This window comes from Ambystoma mexicanum, chromosome 6p, assembly GCF_040938575.1.
Source record: "Ambystoma mexicanum isolate Mex_15411 chromosome 6p, UKY_AmexF1_1, whole genome shotgun sequence".
NCBI classification, from domain to species: Eukaryota; Metazoa; Chordata; class Amphibia; order Caudata; family Ambystomatidae; genus Ambystoma; species Ambystoma mexicanum.
In genome coordinates, this window is record NC_090935.1 from 112,177,723 (window position 1) to 112,199,678 (window position 21,956).

The following is a 21,956-nucleotide window of genomic DNA, read 5'->3' on the forward strand; positions in this document are numbered from 1 at the left end:
ATTTCAATTCACTCCAGTGACTAACAAAGAGGTATTCGACACCATAATGAAACTCAAGGCTTCCAACTGCAAGGAAGACCAATTCCCCGCCCATCTAGTGAAACTATGCGCCCCCACTCTCACACCTATCATCACTGAATTCATCAACGCCTCTTTTCTCACAAACACAGTCCCCACTAGTATCAAAAAAGCTTGGGTGACACCACTTCTAAAAAAAACCTTCCCTGGACCCAACAATGCCCACTAATTACCGACCCATTACAACGGTCCCATTTCTCCTAAAAATAATCGACAAAATAGCCTACTGCCAAATCCAGAACCACTTGGAACAACGTCACTTACTAGGAGACCGCCAGTCAGGATTCCGTCCCAATCATAGCACAGAGACAGCCCTCCTTGATCTGAAGATCCAAATGGATGCCACCAGAGAAGCAGGTAAACTCTGCCTTCTGATGCTCTTGGACCTCTCAGCGGCCTTCGATCTGGTTGATCACGATAAACTCTGTAACACTCTAGCAAACAATTTCAACCTAGCACAGAACGCTACCAACTGGATCAAATCTTTCTTGGCTGACAGGACTTCCAGAGTATCCATCGGCATAGAATCAGCAGACCCAGTGCCTGTCCCTGCAGGTGTGCCGCAAGGCTCCTGCCTATCCCCTACTTTGTATAATGCCTACACCAAGCTATTATTTGCAGCCTTGGATGCCATGGGTGTCATCTATACTAATTTTGCAGATGATACCCAAATCCTCATTCCCCTCTCAGGCAATCACGAACAAGACTCCCTCCTGGTTAACCAAATCTACTCACTCATCCAAAACTGGATGGCTAACAACAGCCTCTGTCTCAACGACGACAAAACCGAGCTCCTCATACTAGGCTCCTCCAGCAAAATCAACACCCTTGAGCCCGCTTTCAAATCATTCACCATCGATGGAACCATAATCCCTGTTCTCAAACAAGTCAAGACTCTTGGCGTGTACTTAGATGCAACACTATCCATGTCCAAACAAATAAACATATTAGCTTTGTCCACTTCCTACACCTCCAAACTCATCTCCATCAGCCGTAAATTCCTCTCAACCAACAACTGTGTCACTCTAGCCAGAGCACTCATACTGTCTAAGCTAGACTATTGCAATATCCTATTCCTTGGCACCTCCAAAGCCAACATAGCCAAACTTCAACTCATGCAAAACAAAGCCCTCAGAGCAGCTCTAGGCATCAAAAAATCTGAACATATCTCCAACACCAGAAGAGACCACCACTGGCTCCCCAGACAAGCCAGAATTCTATTTAAAACCCTGAGCATCACCCACAAATGCAGGGCTAACAAAGCACCCAAATACCTCAACAACACAGTAATGATGAAGCCCCAGACCAGACTCCTCAGGTCCAACAAAAACGCACTCCTCGAAACCCCCAGATACAAAAGAGAGAAATCAGGGGGCAGTAGCTTCAAAACACTGGCCCCCAGACACTGGAACGCGCTACCCTCCCACATTATGAATGAAACCTCATTCCCCAAATTCAAAAGCCTCCTGAAGACTTGGCTCTTCAACAAGTTCTAACTGAACCAGAGCACCTACCTACCCCCTCCTAGTAACTACTTATACATGACTGCTTTGTATATTTTGTATATTATTTATTTCTGACTGCCTGCATATTACTGTACATTTTTGATTGCTACTCCTGTATACCTCTATGTTCTTTCTAAGATTGCATTCTCCCATTGTCTGTAACTACGCCGTGGTACCTCTGGGTCTGGGCGTATAACAAATGTAATAAATAAATGAATAAACCCTGGGAAAGATGCAGAGCCTTATTGATCAGTGGCTCGGGGGCACCCGGGAGGATCTTCTGTTGCTGGGTGTGAACCATTTTAAGCGTGTGATAAGGTGGAATTTGGTGACACTCAACCGTGAGCAAATGATTGTCACCTTGGCTGCCAAGTCTATGGCCAGATGGGTTCTATCCTTCTATGCTTGAATACCAGCTGGTTCCTCCCTATATGCAAGTTCCTGGGAGCCATATTGTGTGGGACTACCTTCGCCTTAAATTAAATGCTGTGAATACACTTGAGATCGTTGGCCGGTGGTCCAAAGCACCTGGGGGGTGTCAGATGTCGTTTTTGTGGCAATGATGAGGTGGAAACGGTGCAACATCTACTTTCACACTGTGACGCCATGGTCAAGCTGCGTAGAAGGGCCCTTAGAGCGTCAGGATTGGAATTTCCTCTCCCCCCCGATCGTCCTATGGGATCTTTTTATGTCTTGCTCCCATGAGGGACTCATTGTTTTTCTCACTAAAATGCAGAGCGAGGTGCATGGCATAATTCAAATGCTCGAGGAGTGAAATGCCTATCTTTTTTTGGTTCCTCTAATTGGTAGGAGTTTTATATGAGAAATGTGTCTTACTGGGGTATCGGGTAATAAAATCACGGCAAAAATATCGCTGGTAAAAAAAATCGTATGCAAGGTCTGGCCATGATATGTATTAAAAGTTATCCATTTAACTGTATAATACAATTAAAAAAATGGATATCAGCAAGATGAGCAGTTTGCGGGCAAAGAGGTTGGGTTTAAGGTAGGGAAAATTATTATTTGCATGTCATCCACAAAGGGGTAGTAAGAAAACCTGAAGGAAGTGATGCTTTACTGAGGGAGCAGGTGTAGAGTGTGAAAAGAAGGGCCAGGCATGGAGCCTTGGCAATGGCAAAGGGGTGAAGGGTAGTGGTCAGTGGTGCCCATGTTCAAAGATATGAACGACCAATGAGCTAGATGGGCAGCAGTTCATTTAAGGGCCTTTTATTCCTTGTCAAGGTTTCCAAAGTTCTGAAGAAGGTGGCATTTGGGCATTGTACCAAAAGATGCTGATATGTTGAATAGTATTAGAATGGATGATAGATTACAGTGGTGAGCAGAAGTAAGAAATTACAGACATGCGTGTGGGACAGTTCAGCAGAATTATGGCTTTAAAGTTCAGATTGGATTTGGTGCCTGAATTCATTAGTCCAGCGAGACAGCGATTCGATTAAAATTTAGGCATTCACGTTTAAAAAAAAATAGTGTGGCATGAGTGGAACTGGCTGATAATTGACATGATTGTCCAGGTCAGCCAGAGGCTCTTTAAAGATTGGTAGGAGAGTTACTAATTTGAAGCAGGCTAGCAAGACTCCTAGGTAAAGAGAGGTTTAAGAGGAAGTATAGATAGGAACAGGTGTGAGGTGCAATGTCTGTGATGACTGAGGTGAATGGGCAGACTGGGGCACAGGCTAAAGATGGAAGACCGTTCAATAGGAGAATTTCGGAGGAAGGAATGTAAAAAGGTGCAACAGAAGTAGGTGGTGGAGAGAGGAAGACAGTGGGATGGGGGGCTAGCGTGGTGATGGTGTCATGCATGTATTTGAGTAGAGTAGTGGACACTTTCAAAAGAAGAGATGGCCGTAGGTCAAGTAGTAGTTGGTGTTGCTTTGTGTGAAGGAGAATATGCATAGTTGTGAGCGTAAAGTGGTAATTATATTGGTGAAGTAGGATGTTTTGACAGATTCAATGGCCCTGGTGTAGGAGAGGGGCAGAGGTACAGTCTCATGCCATCTACGAAGGTGGTGTTTCATATCTGTTTTGATGCAGTATATCTGAGGATGGATTTATGGTTGGGATGAGGGTTGAAGGTATGACTGGGAAAAGTAAGGTCAAATGGAGAGCGAGAGCCAGGTTCAAGCCTGAGAATTCCTGTTAGATATGAGTCTTGGGGAGATGCCAGGGAGAGCAGTCCAGACCTGAATTCAGCTAAGTAAGCTGCCATTGAGTTAGGCTTGAATTTGCATTTAGGGATAGCAGGGTTGGGAGTTGGAAGCAAGTGCGGGGGGGGAAGTAATGTTGAAGTGGGGAAAGGAGAGGTCAGAAGTCCTATTGGAAGCTTGGAGAAAGGAGGTGAGGGAGACTAGGTAAAGAGTTTCCTTAGGAGCGAGTGGTTAGTTTGTGACGACAGATAAGTGGGAGTAGTGTGAGAGAGAGTCAAGATGGAGTTGATAGGTATGAGTGATTGATGAGGGTTGAAGTCCTCCATGAGTGCCAATGTTTTTTTGGGGGGAAAGGTCTCAAGCAGGAGTTTGAAATCTGAGACGGAGTTGAAACGGACTGAGAGTTCATTGTACTGGGAGGATGGTGAGTAAGAGAAGTTGGCTGGCAATGCATTCAAAGGAGAGGTGTAGAAGGTCAGATGAAGGATGGAGGCCATAGGACTGGACCTTGTGGACCACCTCTTGTGGGAGAGCGGGAGTAGTGAGACATGGTACCAGATTCAGAGTGAAGGACTGCAAAGGTAATGGTCAAGGGAAAAGATCCAAGTCTCAGTGATTCCCAAGTCTGCTAGAGGGGGTGTTATGAGAGTCGGTTATCAGTGATGAATGAGATTCTGTTGCAGATTGGGTGTTCCATGCCCCTATTATAAGAGTAGTCGGAGAAGGTAGTAGGAGAGCGGGAACGAGTAGAACAGCTGATCAGAGAAATTGAGATAGCCAGCAGGCTGTTTGAGAGTGGGAGGGGGGGGTGGTGTGGGAGGAGGTGAAGGACATAGAGGAAGCCATAAGAGGGATAGGCAGGAGGGGGGAGGTTAGATAGGGTCCTCCGAATTAGCCAGAAAGGAAAGGAGAAATAGAGGTAGTACTAGAGGATGCATTATAGTATTGGAAGGAGATCGCAAAGGCAGAATTAGTAAGGTCAGAGGAGTGTTTGAGGCAGCTAGGAGAAGTAACAGGGAATGGGCTGATGAATAGTGGAGTGTGGAAAGGGTGAGTATAGCAAGCTTGAGGAACACAGCAGAAGAAGGGAAATGGTAATTCACAAAAGTAGTGCACAGGATAGCAAGCAACCAAAATGAAACTTTAAAATATACAAATGGGGAGCAGAAGCATTTGAGTAAGCAAAATGCAATTGAAGGTGTTTGCTGTAATTATCTTTGATGTCAGTGGGAGACAAAACAGTGATATATAAATGGTCAAACATTGGTGTCTCCTTTATTTTCCAAGAGGATAGTGACCTGCTATACATTTGAAGGGCATTCTTTTGTGTGCATGCAAACGTCCTGAGTGAATATTTTTAGATTTGTTTATGCAGACCTTTAACTTGTCCGCCTCCTTTCACTCCTAGAATGGCAACGCAGCTGCTTCTCTCACTATTGCGGAGCAGTATGTAGCAGCGTTCTCTAATCTCGCTAAGGACTCAAACACCATCCTCTTGCCATCCAATACTGGCGACATCACCAGCATGGTTACGCAGGTAAGTGTTCGGCTGCAGTTCTAGCTTTTTTAGCAGTGTCAATTTACTCTAGGGCTTTTCTTCTGCTGAGCACAAGGGCTATTAGCAGTGCTTGTGACTTCCAAAGCCACAACTTAATAATTTGTATATTATCATATAAGGTCACATTTAGGCACCTGGTAGGTGACTCTTGTAAGGCAGTGCTGGTGTGTGTACCATATTAAGTATTGGATTATGTGTATTACTGGTGATGTCCTAATAGTGTATGCTAAAGGTAAGCTGCCACTGAAGAACCTCATTTTGTAGGCAGGATGTTGATTCCTATGAGATACATATGCATTGTGTTCCTTTCTTGGTCACTGTCTATAATGTAAACATAGACCTTTAAAAAAAAAATAATAATAATCTTAAGATTCAACATTTTTTCTCCAGTACTAACAGAGGGACCTTTCAGCCTTGAAAAATATAGACAAAATCTAAATGCGACATTCAGCAACAAGCTGATGCTTGCCATCTCAGCACTTTTTAAACGCAAATGTTTTTAAAAGCAAACTTTAAGAACGGCAAAGGTTTCATGCACATGCAAAATACTTGCAACAAAATATGGCAAGGTAGCAAAATGGCAACACAAACACACATGAACCTTACATAAGCTAACCTAAAGTACAAGACATAACCCATTTATATATACTACAGAGTTCTCTAGTTTCCCCTTGCTGCGCACAAAAAGGCCACTCAGTCCTGGTTTTTCTTGGGATGCTGGGACTTCTGCTTTACTATTATTTGTTTACTTGTGTTGGTTTATACAAACCTTTAAAAGATAAAAATACAAAAGGAGAAAAGAAACAAGATTATACAATAAATTATACATGCTATACATGCTTAATTACATCAATTTCAACACTTAGATTCACATTCCAAAAACGATATAGTAATCCAGGAAACGCATAAGACAAGTTTCTTAAAAAAAAATAGTGCAATATGAACAGGTTACACATCTTTATCTCCCGGCGTAACCTCAAAAAGTAACACATAGACTATTTACAACAATTTACAAACATCAGTTAAAGATCTGAGTACCGTAAGCTCTAGAGAAACAAATTTGCCATGCAGCATCTTCCACAACAGACCCATTCCTTTGAACTAACAAATGTACTAAAATATTGAATGCGCTGAGATCTTAACTTTGGACAATATAGTATCACATGTACCAATGTCTCCCTCTCTGTGCTACTTCTGCAGAAACGACAAGTAGAATCACAGCTTGAGGAGCTATCTCGAATACATTGAATTTCTGAACTGCAAAATTATAGTGTGCACTCTTATTTGGAAAACATAAATAAATAAGGTTCAGTCGTACCCAGTTCTTTCTGGGATTAAATGATGTGCCTTTAAAGGCGACAGTTGAGCATTTCATCCACAGTACTGGCCCAATCCCAATGTTGAATACATGTTTTCTCTTTATTTGGGTTAGTAAGCACAGTTTCAACTGAGAGATCTAAAACCTTCAACTTCTGTATTAAATCGGCATGAAATTCATAAGTAAAACCCTTTTTCAGGCTTCCATCTCGCACCTCTCTACTAAGCGTAGCATAGAATTTCTCTCAGTATTTATATTACATTTGCTGAAGAGAGATAATCTTTGGCAAATAACCATGCTTTGGAGGGATTGCAAGCCAATTTCGTATCTGATTGCACACATGGGCACACCCTTTGGCAGAAAATAAAAAACAGAATGCCATAATATAGCTTCTAAAGTGCAGAGTTCTGAAAGTATCCAAGTGGGAGATCATTCCAGGCCATAGGAAAGTTTAGGTACTGCTTGCGCCAGATAGAATTTGCGAGATGGAAGTGCAGAACATTTTCCATATTTCCGGTCCATTCTTCTCATTTGTCTAGCTAAGGTGCATGTCTTGTCCTTAAGGTAATTTCTGTGGAAATACCGGGCATTTAGATGTAATCTGGTAACATAGATATACCATGGACGTTTTTACTTGCAGTTTACATTTGCCTAAGGGCCATTTGTTTGGTAAAGGTTATTATCACATAATTCTGCAGATTAATACTTAAGTTGTTTGCCGTCATATAATGATCCATAGTTAGTAGGTGCTGTAGGCCTATAGGAGTATGATCAATTAGCAGGAAGTCATCTGCATACGCTACAATGCAGTTTTTACCCCTCCTATACACAGAGGTACGAACGAGGAAGTTGACGGGGGGTGGCAACATCCGCCACATAAATGTTAAATAAACAGGGAGCCAAAATACAGCCAATTTCTAGTTGGAATAGGAAGAGATAAAAGGCCCTCACTATTTAGCCTGACTTGTATACAAGATTGTTTGTGCGTATGGATTAGTATTTGTAGTAAGGCCTCCGGGAGACCCAATTTTCCAGTTTTGCCCGAATAGTCAGGCGATGAACCCTGTCAAAAGCCATGGAGCGGTCCATAGAGGCTATATAAATTGTAGGTGACTTCCTGTCCATACCAAATGTTGGAGACTAGAAAGCAAAATACCACCAGAATCCGTACCCAAAGATTTCCAAAACCCAATCTGATTGAGGGCCACTTTATGATTAGAGTTACACCAGTCCTAAATATGCTCCAAAATCATTGCAGCTAATATCTTGGAGTCCGCATCCATAATAGTATTTGGGCGGTAATTGCTTGGTGAGGTTTTGTCCACCTTTTTGTATATGTATACTACATATGAAATCCTCCAAGATGAGGGCATAGACCTATTGGGAACAAAGTCCCTGAACAGAAGTCCCAAAATTGTCGACCGCAATAGCACATTCTCTTTAAATACCAATGGAGTTAGGACCACAAGCATTAGAGGGTTTGGCCTGAATTCAATTGTTTGTTCTTCTATAGGTATGTACTAAACGCAACGGATGATCTCATTATCCAGCTTAGCATGAGAAGAAACCATAGGCTTATAACTTTTTATAAAATGATCATACCAATTTTGTTCTGCATTTGGATTAGTTTGCATAACCATTTGATTTTCCTCCATTGCATTGAGTAGTGACCAGAAGTTAGTTGTTTTATGTTTTTTTTAGAGCTTCCATCATGGCCTCAGCATCTGTTTGGAATAACAAGGGACGATGAGATTTTAGCCAGTTTTTCCTCTTCTGTTGCAAGTGTTTGACCCCACTTGCAATGTCTATATCCGTCAAGGAGTAGACCCTAAGCCTTCGTAGGTTCTGTTTTATAGATTTTTTCATGAACTTAACCTGAATATCAAATTTATAACCATGATTTCTAGCACTAGTGGTCTTGTTTATGATCTGGGTATTGAGCCCAACACTGAGCTTAAGTAAGAACCAAAAATAGATGACGAATAAGTGGCCTTTTTTAACTCCTAATTTCATCCTTCAAAGTCCCCCAGGAGTAACATGTTTAGTTTATTAATGTTATTCTGATGCCAAGTTATATGGTTACCTCTCGTTAGTCGTAGCTGACAAAGGAAGATACTCCCTCAGACCCAAAGAAAGCAACCCCATGATTTGGCCTCTCAACATAGCATGTTCTCTATAGATATTTGGTAAAACGACCAAATTTACTGCCAAATTAAGAATGCTTTGATGGGGGGGCGTGGCTAACTGCTGAATGGTGCGCACGTAAACCTTCGGAGCTCCTGTGCCACCGCAGGAATCATGTTAAAATCCAGATCGAAAACCCCCAGGAACAGGCACCAGGTTGAAGGCGCTTAAGGTTTACATGTTTGTGAACCTAAATCCTCACACTGGAAGGTGAGCGAGGCGGGGAACTGGCCCCGAGGACTGTCGGAAAAATCGACGTTCGGGATCCAAGATGGTCCTGGCAGTGATCTGAGGAAGGGAAAGACGGCCCGCCCGGGTTTCGGGAGCAGAGAAGAGACGCTGCACGCCCGGGTTGGGTGCGCCGCAGGAACGGGGAGGCAGGCTCTGCTCCGGTGGGGAGAGGGAGCCGAGGTACGTTGGCTGTAGGGGCGGTGAGAGGCTTGAGGACGGTCCCCCCGGACGGAGACGTGGAGCGAGCGGGCAGGGAGGAGCATCGCCCAAGACCCGAGGGATTAGCGAGGCCTTTCCCTCCCCTGGGGTGGTGCCAGCCGCCCCCTGCGAGACGTGAGGGAGCCGCCTCAGCAGCGACGGAGAAGTGTGTAACGGTACACACAGCGCGGGCAGGTGGCCGTGAGGCAGAGCGCTGGAGAGGAGCCCTCGGGAGTGGAGGTAGCCGAGAGGCAGAGCGCTGAAGAGGAGCCCTCGGGAGTGGAGGTAGACGAGAGGCAGAGTGCTGAATATGAGCCCTCGGGAGTGGAGGTACACACGTTGCACGGAGCTGCGACCCTGGAGGCTGGGGAGGGGCTGTGGGGACCAGCTAGGGCAGCAGAGATAAGGTTTGCATTTCTTGGTGTCCCCGCCATTGGAGGTGTCCCGCAGCCAAGAGTAATTAGTGCGTGGGAGTTGAAGCAGCCGGCCCCTCTAGTAGGCAGCGGTGGAGAGCAGTGATACCTGTTGAAGAGACATTGGGGGTGGACATGGTAACCGCCCCCGGGGACTGAAGTGGTGGCATAGTAGAGGAGGAGAGGAAGAGGAGGTGGAAGGTACACCCATTGGAGCCGGTGGAGGCAGGGAGCTGAGATGCCGCTGGGAGATACAACGGGTGGCAAGCAGCATCGGAGACTGGAGCATCAGCAGGGTATAAGAATTGCGGGAATTAAGTACAACATGGGTAAAAGCCAACAACGAATTGAAAAATATGCAGAAGCAAAGGACAGGCCACATAGATAGGATGGGTCAGATCGGCAGGCAGGGGAGACATCTTCTGGAGGGGACGGAAGTATAGTGACTTTGGACTCGCTAATGGAGACGATACAGGTCTCTGGGCCTGGTGGGGGCGACTCGAGTCCTGGAAACTAGAGCGGAGGATGCGGAGGGCCGCTCTAGATGGTGCAACATTTGGTTGGTCGGTACCCCGGAACGAGAGGAGGGCTCCAGTGCAGAACTATTTGTGGAAAATCTGATCCTAATGGTACTGGGGATCAAGGGTTATCCAACCTCTTCACTGTGGAGCGGGCCGGGAGCCCCGCCGAGAGTGATGGTGGTCAAAATCATGAACCTTTGGGACCGAGACGCCATCCTGCAGGACGCCCGCAGAGAGGGCCACTACGTGATTGGTAATGCAAAGTTGAGGATTTTTCTGGACTTTACATTGGAGGTGCAGCGTCCGAGGAGGTCCTATGGTGCATTGAGAAGCCGTCTCCGGGAACTCGATTTAAAATATATGATGTTCTATACGGCAAAGCTAAAGGTGTTGTCGGGGGGGTGGCGGGGGGGCAGTCTTGGTTTTCACATCCCCAAGAGAGGTCTGGGATTGGTTGGATACGAGGTCGCATAAAATGGATCCCCGACCTGGGGGGGGTCTAAGGAGGCGGCTGGAACTGACTCGGCAGGATGTGGGTAATGCTGAATGAGGAGGGGACAGCATGTGAAATAGGGGGTATGATATTGGAGGGGTAGCATGGGGGAAGTGATGGGACCCCCAGCCCAAGCGACACTATTGGCTGCTAAACCCGTGGGGAGAGAGGGGGGTTGAGTAGCTCAATGGGTCTACAGTTAAGGAGCAGGAGGGAGTGGTGGACTGGAGCTCAGGGGGGTGGGTTTAGTTATGATAGTTATGGGGTTCAAGGGGTGAAGGGGGAGGGACGGGGAGGAGAGGGAGGGGGGCAGGAAGGGGCAGGTGAAGACGGGGTGGGGGGACCACACCTAGTTGGGGATGGGTGCGAGGAGTGGGGGGTGTCCAGAGATAGGTTATGGCCCGACACAGCAGCAAAGGGGAGGGGGGAGGGGGGAGAGCGGAGGTGATGCTGAATGTAGGTGGTAGGTTGTGGAGAGGAGGAAGGGGGGGTCACTTGAACAGGGAGTTAATGGGTGCATGGTTAAAAGAGAGGTTTGAAAATTGTGGAATGTCCGGGGGTTGGGGAGTTATCAAAAGAGACGGAGAGTGGGGGAGTTTCTGAAGCAACAGGGGATACAGGTGGCATTGATTCAAGAAACGCATGCAAGTACACAGATGTTGGAAAAACTGAGGGAATTATGGGGGGGGCAGGTAGTGGGTACGACGTACTCCACTCAGGCTAGACGGGTGCTCATCTGGGTGGCGAAGGGGGTCCCGCTGGAAGTGGAGGTGGTGACGAGGGATAAGATGGGCAGAACGGTACTGGCACGGTGTTTGTGGTAAGGTAGAATAATTTGCCTGGTTAACGCGTATGCGCCAAATGTGGACGATAAGGAGTATTTCCCCTCGGTACTGCGCATGATGGGGGCGTATAGGGGAGAGATGGTAATATGGTGGGGGGGATTTTAATTGTCATTTGGATGATCGGCTGGATGCGTCGGGGAGTAGGGGGTCCCTAAAAGATATATGGTGGGGTCTCTTCGGGGGTCCCTTCGGGATATAATGCAGAAGTTTTATTTGGTGGTGGTGTGGAGGGAGAAGCATGGGGAGGAGAGGGGTTATTCCTACTACTCGGGGGTGCATGGCTCGTATTCGCTCCTGGACTGTTATAACGGGAAGGGAGTACTGGCAGTTCTTTGGGGAGGCGACGTACTTGGGCCGCACTTTATCAGACCACTCCCCCTTGGTAGTAACGCTGTTTGGGCCCAGTGAGAACCCCCCACGGAGGTTATGGCATTTACAGAAGGAGGCGTTACGGGATGGGGCATTTGTGGCGGAACTCAGGGAAGGGATAAGATCGTACTTTGAACTGAATGAGGGTTCGGTGGCATCTCGGGGGGTGCTTTGGGATGCCTTTAAGGCGACGGTGAGGGGGAAGTGTCTCTCCATGACGGTGGGAGTACGTAAAAGGCTTTTAGATACGATAAAACGAACAGAGGCTCAGGTGGCGGAGTTGGATAGGGAGGCGGTGAGAGGTGTAGAGGGTGGGGCATTGGCGCAGAAGCTGACATTTTACCAGGAGACCCTGGCGGAGCTGTCACATTTTGATTCTGGTAGACGTGATGTTGGGCTGCATGGGGAGGGGGACAGGGCAGGCAAATTGTTGGCGTGGTTGATTGATAGGGAGAACCTCGGCGGGTAATAACTCGGCTAAAGTCAAATACGGGGGAGGTAGTGGGAACTCGGAAAGAGATTAATGACGTCTTTGCAGCATTCTACAGGGAATTATACACAAGTGAAGGTGGATATGTAGATGATGACGTGGAGGACCTTCTGGAATCGTTGCAGTTACCAAAGTTGGGGGATGACTTGCGGGAGGAATTGGAAGCCCCCATAGAGGAGGGGGACATTCATTGGGCAATCCATACGATGAGAAGGGGGACAGCGCCGGGTAGTGATGGGCTCCTGGTGGAGTTTTATTCAATGTTTGCTGACCTCCTGGCCCAGCAACTGCAATTAGTTTATGAAGAGGCTTTCCAGAAGGGCTGCCTCCCGGAGTCAATGAGGGAGGCGGTGATAACGGTAATTTTGAAAGAGGGGAAAGGTCCGAGAGAATGTGCGGCATATCGGGCCATCTCCTCGTTGAATGTAGACTGGAACATTTTGGGGATAATCCTGGCGACTAGGCTAGCGGTGGTGGCGCCGAAACTGGACCATCCGGACCAATGTGGGTTCATTGGGGACAGGAGCACATTGGGCAATATTTCCGGACTACACCACGTTATGGATTCTGTGAAGTCACAACGGCGGGCGATGGCAATAGCCTCATTTGACACCATGAAGGTGTTTGATTGTTTGGAGTGCAAATGGCTGTTTCGAGTGCTACGGGAATTTGGGTTTGGGGAAAAGATACATAGGTGGTTGGCCCTGTTGTATAAAAAGCTGATGGCGATGGTGAGGACTAATAATTGGGTGTCTGAGAGGTGGGAGTTGGAAAGGGGGACAAGGCTGGGGTGTGCGGCCTCCCCAATTTTGTTTGCCTTAGCCATAGAACCGTTGGCAGCATTCCTGCGGCAAGAGATGGGGGAAGCTGGAATTGAGGTGGGAGGGCAAAAACATGTGGTGTCCCTTTATGCGGACGAGCTGTTAAATGTGACAAATCCTGAGATCTACCTCCCAGAGCTGTTAGAGATACTGCAGAACTTCAGAAGGCTGTCGGGCTTCCGTATTAATCCGGGGAAATCAGTTCTCTTCCCGTTAGGGGACTTGAGGGATCGCCCGTTGGAGGAGCTACCGGAGCTGGGGAGATAAAGTGGGAACCAGAGTCATTTCAATATCTGGGGATACGGGTGTTCCATGAGGTTACAGAAACGTTTGTACATAACACAGGGAGGGCACTGTCCAAAATAGGAGACTCCATTCAGCTATGGAACGTATTGCCTCTTTCGTTGATGGGTAGGGTGGCACTTTGTAAAATGGTGGTGCTCCCGCGGTTGCTTTACTTCTTCACCAACATCCCGTATGTGGCTAAGAAAATATTCTTTAAAATGTTGGATGTCAAGATTAGGGAGCTGTTATGGGGTGTGGGGAGGAGGGTGTTCTTGGAGGTTTTTCGAAGGACTAGCGAGGAAGTGGGATTAGGTCTCCCACATTACGAGCAATACTTCGTGCCGGCACAATTGCAATCAGTACTGGCGTGGGACCAACTGGGGGGGAAGCCCTCAAGGCATTGATAGGGACTTGGCTGCCGAATATTAGACCGGCGGAATTATTATGGCGCCCATTAGGCGCAATGGGGAGGACTGTAGTGTTTGAAGCGGTGAGGGAGACATGGAGGAAATACATGGGTGGTAGAGGGGTGAAAGGAAGGTATGAGGGTGGTCTTCCGTGGGGTGTGGACCAGTCGCTTCGTCAGGTGATTGGGAGGATGGCCATACGGAGGCTTAGGGAGAAAGGTTGTGAGACGGTGGGGGATTTCTTTGAGGGTGGAAGTATGCTCACTTGCAGGGAATGGTGCCAGAAATTTGACTTACCACAGGGGCTCTTTTTGACGTATGGGGCAGTGGTCCGGAGAATGGCAGAATAATGGGAAGGAATTCCTACAGAGCCGGAACCCTGTCCGGTGCTCCGAGTGCTACTAGACCGGACGGGGGGTAGGGCGCTTATTCCGTGAGTTTGTAGGGCGCTTCGAGAGGGGAAAGCAAAGGGGATATTGAAGGTTAAGGAGAGGTGGGAGGTGGAAATGGGGCGCCCGATATAGATAAAGAATGGTCGCAGGTCTGGGAATTGGTTCGGAAAACATCCAGAAATGCCCGCTTTCAGCTGGTCCAGTTTAATGTTCTACATAGGGTATATGTTACCCCGGTGGTGCTCAAGGCTATGAATGGGGATCTTTCAGATGCATGTCCCAGATGTGGATCAGCGCAGGCAGGGTTCTGGCATATGGTATGGGAGTGGTAGACAATAGCCAAGTATTGGGAGGGGGTTCTTAATGGAGTCAATGGGGTGTTGGGAACCACCTGGGGCCGCAGCCCGGAAATATGCCTGTGGGATAAGCTGCCGGGGGAGGGGGGGTTGCATGGATTGCGGAACAGAATGGGCCGTTTCTTGCTCATTTTAGCTAAGCATCGTATGGCGATAGCGTGGAAATCCCCGCAAGGCCCGGTGGTTAATCAATGGCGGAAGGATGTGCGGAGATGGGGAGTAGCAGAGTTAACACTGCTACAGAACGCAGATTCAGAGGCGGAACGTGTAGATGTAACGATTCACTGGGCTCAATTGTTAGATGACTTATCGAGAGACAATGATTTACGACCTCTGTGAAGGATTGGAGGCAGGAAAGCGTAAATAAGGAGAACAAATGGTAAAGGAGAATACGGTGATGGGAGTTGTTGGCTGAATCACCTAGATTGTATATATTCATGGACAAGGAAGAGCTGCAGGCTGGGGCCGATACGGAGAGCGGAAATCAACAGACTTACATGGACACTGAAAAGGGGGGTGTTTGGGGGGGGGTGGGAGGGGCTGGGATGTTGACATTTTTCGATTGGAAACTTGGAAGATGTTTACGGGGAGGACTATGGGGAGTTGGGGGGGGGAGCAGAGGGTGGGGGCCTTTTTAGGATTGTTATAATAAAATGCCAATAAAGAGTGTTTAAATAAAAAAAAACTAAGAATGCTTTTATTGAGAAATACATAGTCGATAACTGATGCCGCATTCCAGCTAGTCTAAGTGGACGTTTTAGGGTGCTTACCCTCGTAGAGCATAGACATTCCCTATCCTTTGAGGAAACACCATTTATGGCCCTGAACCATTTTCCTGTTAGACAGGCTCAAAACATTTGAGTTATCTTGAGCAGAAGCCTCCCTCTTGCGGTTCACTCGGGTCCCCTGTATTCTCTGAGTTAAAGTACTCAATATCTGAGAAAGTGTTAGACATGCAATCAGAATTAAATTCCCCATCGAAAATGGTTTTGCCACCAGCCAAGTTTTCAAGCCAAGTTTCCAATATATCATTTAAAGTCACCAAGGTATCTGCTAGGATATCGGACGGAGTCCAGTATAAATTCAACAAAAGAATTTTTAACCCTGGTTGATACGTCCCTGCTATTATTACTACTACAAGTAAACCCTTGTCGCTTTCCATGTTTCTAGGATCTTTAGACCCCTCCCTGATTTTATGGCAATTAGATCTCTGGCTGGTTGTTGTTAGGGAGGATTCTCAGAAATGTGCTAATTCTTCTCTACCTTAGAGACCCCCAGCTCTTTTGCTGGACTCTAGGACTTTTTCATTTTTTACCTGGAGAGAGTGAGACCCTTTCCCCACTCTCTAATGTATTTTAATGTGATTTTATTCTGTTTCTTTTGTTTTTTTTTGGAGTCTGACAAACTCCATAGACATCTTTTTACATTGTTGTACACAGCACCTTCAGTGTAGTGCTAGAGGGAAGTCTTCCAGATTTCCCCAAATGTTTAACTACCTTTCTCTTGGATAACTACTGTTTCCAAGAGCAGTGAAGTGAAATGACTTTACTTACATTTCTAAATTTCTAGACCCAGCACACACAATCTTACAATAGGGTGCTGGAGGGGTTACTTAGTATCCCCTTTGTCTAGCTTCTCATGTAACATTTTTATGTTACCCTTTCCTCGATGAATGGCTGGTGGAAAAAAACGTCTCGTCCAGATACTCCCCTCTTCTGCCGATTAAACACATCCCCTGAATCTCTGTCACAATTGAAAAAGTCTTCCTGCTCTGGGCAGAAAAGCTACAGCTACACTCCATGGATGACCTCTTCCCGGCAGGGACCTTCTTGACCGCACAACAAGCCCGAGAAAGAGGAGGCAGCAACACCCTCGATAAGTTCATATATTACAGACTACGACACTCGCTACAGGCGGTATTCCTGGCCTTCCCACAACAACCACCAATCTGGCCACTACTCCATTACGCAATCCAAGCCCAAGGAGACGGGCGCCTTGTAACAAACATCTACAAGGGTCTATTCAACGAATTGAACCCGCCCTGCGCAAAAGCCAAAAAAAGATGGGGGGAAAAAACACTGGTTAGCACAATCCCAGACGAGGAATGGGCCTACATCCTAAAACTCACTCATAGAGTAGCGATCAACACGAGGTTTAAACTGATCCACTTTAACTTCCTCCATCAAACCTACCACACACCGGTGAAACTTCATTCTCAAAGAGACTCTATATCAGCAGAATGCAACAGATGTGGGGCACCTTCTGGAGAGCAGTGCTCGAAAAAACCTCAGCAATAATTGGAACAGATCTTGTTCCTGAGCCAAAATCAGTATTGCTAGGCCTGACTCGATCGCTACCGAGTTCAGTTAAAAGGCTAACAGATCATTTGCTGGTCCTAGCGCGAAGAAGAATCGGGGACCCCCTCCAAACCTGCAGCACTGGCTGAAAGATATAACATTCTGTCAAGATGTAGAAACTGACTTCATCAAGACTATGCCACTACACGCACGCCCTCCAGACATATGGGGGCCGTACATCGCATACTTGCTTTCCCACGACCGATGTTTTCGACTCACAACAACCGGAACTAACGCAAGACTCAACTACCAGCCCGACACATAGCGCCGAGACCCTAGCGGCTGCGCTACATAGATGACAGCCTATGGCACAATGGCTCTTTTCAACACAACGGGTGGGGGGGGTTTGGAGGGGAGAGGGCGGGAGGGGTGCGGTTCTCACAATACGACCGGTGCCCGGTCTTAACGGCTTGTTTGTTTTGTTGGAAAATGCCAATAAAGAAAGTTTTGCATTTTTCTTTTTTTTTTTAAATCATACGAGAAGGGACAACCAATGTAACATAGCCATATCGTGTAGGGTGGATAAAGTCCACCAGTTTGATATCATTTGAACTAACAAGTGTCAGAGCCGGGATTTCATCAAAGAGAGCCAGTATAGAAGACATATTTAGAGGATTCGGGCCCCCATGATCAAGCATATAGTTAAGGATAATGCGAAGTTCTTCAGGAAAGACTGGCCCTCGCATCGGAAAATCCCGATCTATAGGGGTGGGCCGATTAGTAATCACACCTTGGCCCTGCTTTACAATAGAGCCTTTATCAATTTCCATATTGGAAAGAGGTTTCAGGTCTGTTGTAGATTGGCTTGGCCACTTTAGCAGATGTTTCATAAGATCCCTAACTAGTAGTCACTTATATGGATCAGTAGTTGGATTTGGACCCATCAATGTGATATGAGTTGAGGATCCAGATTTGGGAGACGGTTCAGGCAGATTATGCCTCTGGCCATCATTCACCTGCCGTCCCTGATCTAGGTTCCTACATCCTCGATGTTCAATATGGGAATCCGGCGTCCTTTAAGAAGTTAAATCCTTTAAACCCACCCCAAGCCCTGATGAAGAGGCTTAACAATTTCAAATGAATACATTTGATAGTTAGCCAGAATGTTTTTCACAATTTTGCTGATCTCGAATTCAGTGTAATGCACAGGGACGCACCCACCATTTATTGGTAAGTCTGAAACCCTGGATGATTCAGTCTAACTCCCCCCTCAAGCCCCTCCCATACTCTTTTCAGTAGGCATAGATACAGGATTACATTGATCTTTACTTGAATCCTACAAGGGAGGCCCTTCTATACAGCCCGCATGATCTGTCCTAAAGCGACCCCTTTGGAAGTGATATGTTAGTGGACATAGGGACAGAATCGGTTTGTGCAAATATATCAAACAGTGTGGGCTGTTTACCCTGCACCCTTCCTTTGTGTTTCATTGCATCAATCAATCAATCTAGATTCTGAATCCTTATTTACCAATATTGGGGCCGTAGCAGCCTGGACCCCTTGCCCCCTTCACTTAACTTGGTTAGTATGTTCAACTACCAGGAACGACTCTAAATTGGATTCCCCAGCCATCCTACAATCATTGTCATCCTCATCTACTAACAAGGGAGACTCATCAGATTGTACACTGTCCTGCAAATCAGTGAATGCTACTGAGCGCATATATTTTCTAGAAGGTGTTAAAACCCTTCGGTAATGTTAGATTATTATTATTTAATTTTTTTACTATTTTTTTTAAAAACACTGGATGCAACCCCATTTTTAACTGCAGGAGTGGGTATCGTGATGTTTTCAGGCATATTGGTGAATTCCCTTTTCCTCATAGGATCCTATTGTGCCTCATGGACCTCAATAGGTGCGCTTAAATGTATATTAACTGCCCTTGACAGGCAATCATCGTTTGAATCCCTTACCACACAAAACAGCGATGTTAAAATAGCAGATATATCTTGTAGACCTTTAGTCTGGACTTTTAATTCATTCAACATGTCCCCCTTTTATAGTCTGCATAATACTATTTTGCTCGTAACAGTCCAAATCCCCTTCTGAAGATGCTATCACCGTTTTTTGGGCTGAAATGAAAGGGACATTCCCCGGTCCACCTTTTGTCCTCCAGGTGTTGTGATAGTGCTGGCAGTGAGAGCTCTCCAGTCGAAAACAGGGTAGGAGTGTTCAGTATAGAATCATTAGGGCATACTGGAAGAAGTTGAGCCACTGTGAAGGATTCTATCACCGTCTTGTGGCCAATGCTGGATTTGACTTTTATGGACTTCATTTCTTCACGGTGTGTCACCCTTTCTCATCTCTCATGAAGGACTTCCTTTACATCTTGTACTCATGGTGGCCCTGAATCATGCTGTTCCCATCTTCATCTTGTATCCTGGCTTGCAACATTATGTGTTACTACTGACTTCAGCGGTTGTATTCGGTCTCCCCTCTTGCTTCTTCACTCTTTTTGACTGCTTACTCTCTGTTCTCTCCTCACCTCTCCCTATCTCCTCCCCTTACTTTCTTCTATGCACTTATTCTATCAGGATTGTCCCTGGACCTAGTATGATAGCAACCTCATCTTTCTCCTTCCCCCTCCCCTTACTTGTTTTTTTCCCTCTCCTCCCAAACCCCACTCCAGCACTATCTGAAATGTTGCCAGGCCTAGTACGATAGTCGCTTGTTTTATTCCTCCCCTCCCTTTATGCACCCATCTCCCGCACCCTTTGTTTTTCTCCGGCTCTAACAGAAATGTGGTCAGGCCGAGTACGATAGTTAATTTCACATCCTTACTGTTCATGACCTGTAAGAATGTCGTTGTATTTTCCCTTGTTCCCTCCCTTGCCTTGAAGCTATTTGAAATACATTATGTATAGGCGCTATATAAATAAACGATAATATCCTATGTCCTGCATAGGAATCTGGTAGGGATCACTGGGTATATTAGAATGTTGGATTACCACAGTAGTTGCTTTCACTTTGGATAAATTCCCTTCTTCCTACGGAATCCGAAATGGTTTCAGCCGACTCGGGAGACGGGGAAGAGGCAGGGCCATTGCCCATGGCAAGCTATTCCATCTTGTTGTAAAGACCAGGGGTGCACTAATGATGTCTTTCCTTGAAAACGCCATACGCTCTTTCTTCCGCATTGTTCTTTTAAGGGTTTATGGCATATCAGCCACAAATAAAGATGTAATCAATAATTCCTGCAAATAAATGCTAGTTTAGGTTAGACACAAGGCACCACCCGAACGCAAACACCTGTTGAGTAACGTATTTACTCACTGCCCAGATGATAAAAAAATGACAGCCCTTGCAGCCAACAGCATTCTGGAGGCACTCCGGGATGCACGCGGCCTGGGATTAAAGCAGTGTGTTCAGCGGCTTGAGGGCGTAGCTTCAGTCAGGCAGCAGTATGCAAGAGGTTCAAACTGTATGAAGAAAAGCACAATAATAGTAGCTTGAAATCTGATTTAAAGTATTATATGTAAACAGACCGTATTCCAAAATCCAGACGATCATCTGATGTAGTTAAACTGCAATACCTTGCGGGCAATGTCACAAATTTGAAAGAGAAGTTGGGAGCAGCTTTCTTCAGCAGGGATGCATGCTTCTACTTTTAAATGGGGCAATTACTCCAGGTCCCCGAATATCAAAGCAAAAACATGACTGGATGACATTCTCACATGTGGCATGGGGAAACTTTAGAGCTCTAATGTTAGACATTCTGAGTTTCAGAAAACATTTTCAATTTTTAGCAAAAGACACCTGTGTATGCATCTGCACATCGCTTAAACCTCCCCACTGTTTATTCACATTGAATCATGCATGGAATCCTTAAAACGTTTGAGGTTTTTTTTAATGGGCATTTGTATGGTGGCTGCTGCATTGTGTGTTGTGACTATTGTTATTTTTAAATCTTTCCTAATCTACTCCTGAACAGGTCTGCATGTGCCCCATTTCACATGTATTCTCTCCTTTTCCGCATATGCATTGATCGACCGCTTATTTCGGTGCCTCCCTGACCAGTGGTAGAGACTGTATTAACAAGCAGCATTACTAAAACGCTGCTTCTCCTTTTGGCGCTTTTTTGTCTTGATGCTCCCTAGAATAGGACTTTTTTTCATGTTTGCATTTAGAGCCGTAATTGAAGTTAAAAAAACATTATGTAGTCCAGCCACCTCACAGGATATAAAGACTGTTACATTGCCTGGGGCATAATTGTCTCCCATTGTTCTTTTTATGTTATTTTTAAACAGTGATAGTCCATTTCAGTGTTAGATTATGTGGTGGAAGGTAAAGATTTGGGGTAGTAACCTTTGGGTGCACTACAACAACCTCCTGGTAATAGGAACCCAACCTTTGGTATAAGTCTGTACTACACAGGTTGGTAGTGTGGTTGAGCAGCCAGGCTGATCTCAAGAGGGGTCAATGTGAGCAGTAGGGTAGTTACACAAATGTTCAGTGACAAGTATCCAAATAAACACTTACATTCAAGGTTTCTTGATTAAACAATTATTAATTTAAGTCAGTTTGAATAAGCAGTCTTCAGAAGGGAGCAATATAATAGCAGCACAAAAATACTTAGTTCCTCCAATCCAGCAAACACCCATTGGGGATGGCACAACCTACACCCTCAGGTGACCTAAATAGCTAGGACACTGTGGACATTAATATATTACTGTTGTGTTTGGAACAATACTGCTACGAGTGTCAAAGAAAAGGGGTTATTAGAATAAACAAGAGATTACACAAATATTCTGAAGCAGGTAAGTACTTTTTGAATCCCCACCCACTGCAAGGTAAGGCAAAACAAACGATTGGAGAGGAGAAGAGTCATTCGGGAAGCCAGGACAATGTCAATTGGGAAAAAGTCTAGGTGCGCTGAAGCACTTCTTGTAGGTAAGTAAAAGTCTTGCACAATGTTTTAGAAGTCTTTGCTGTAAATATGAATGAACTATAGGGCCACAAGCTGTTAGACT

General features: G+C 45.9%; 1 protein-coding gene across 1 annotated transcript in view; it reads left to right on the forward strand.

Annotated features, from left to right (window-relative positions):
• The window catches only part of STOML2 (stomatin like 2), a 392,482-nt gene that overhangs the window by 340,886 nt on the left and 29,640 nt on the right, over positions 1–21,956 (forward strand). Inside the window, exon 9 of the mRNA XM_069626806.1 lies at positions 5,157–5,285. Coding sequence (XP_069482907.1) covers positions 5,157–5,285 — 129 coding nt within the window. The remainder of the gene's footprint in view (positions 1–5,156; positions 5,286–21,956) is intronic.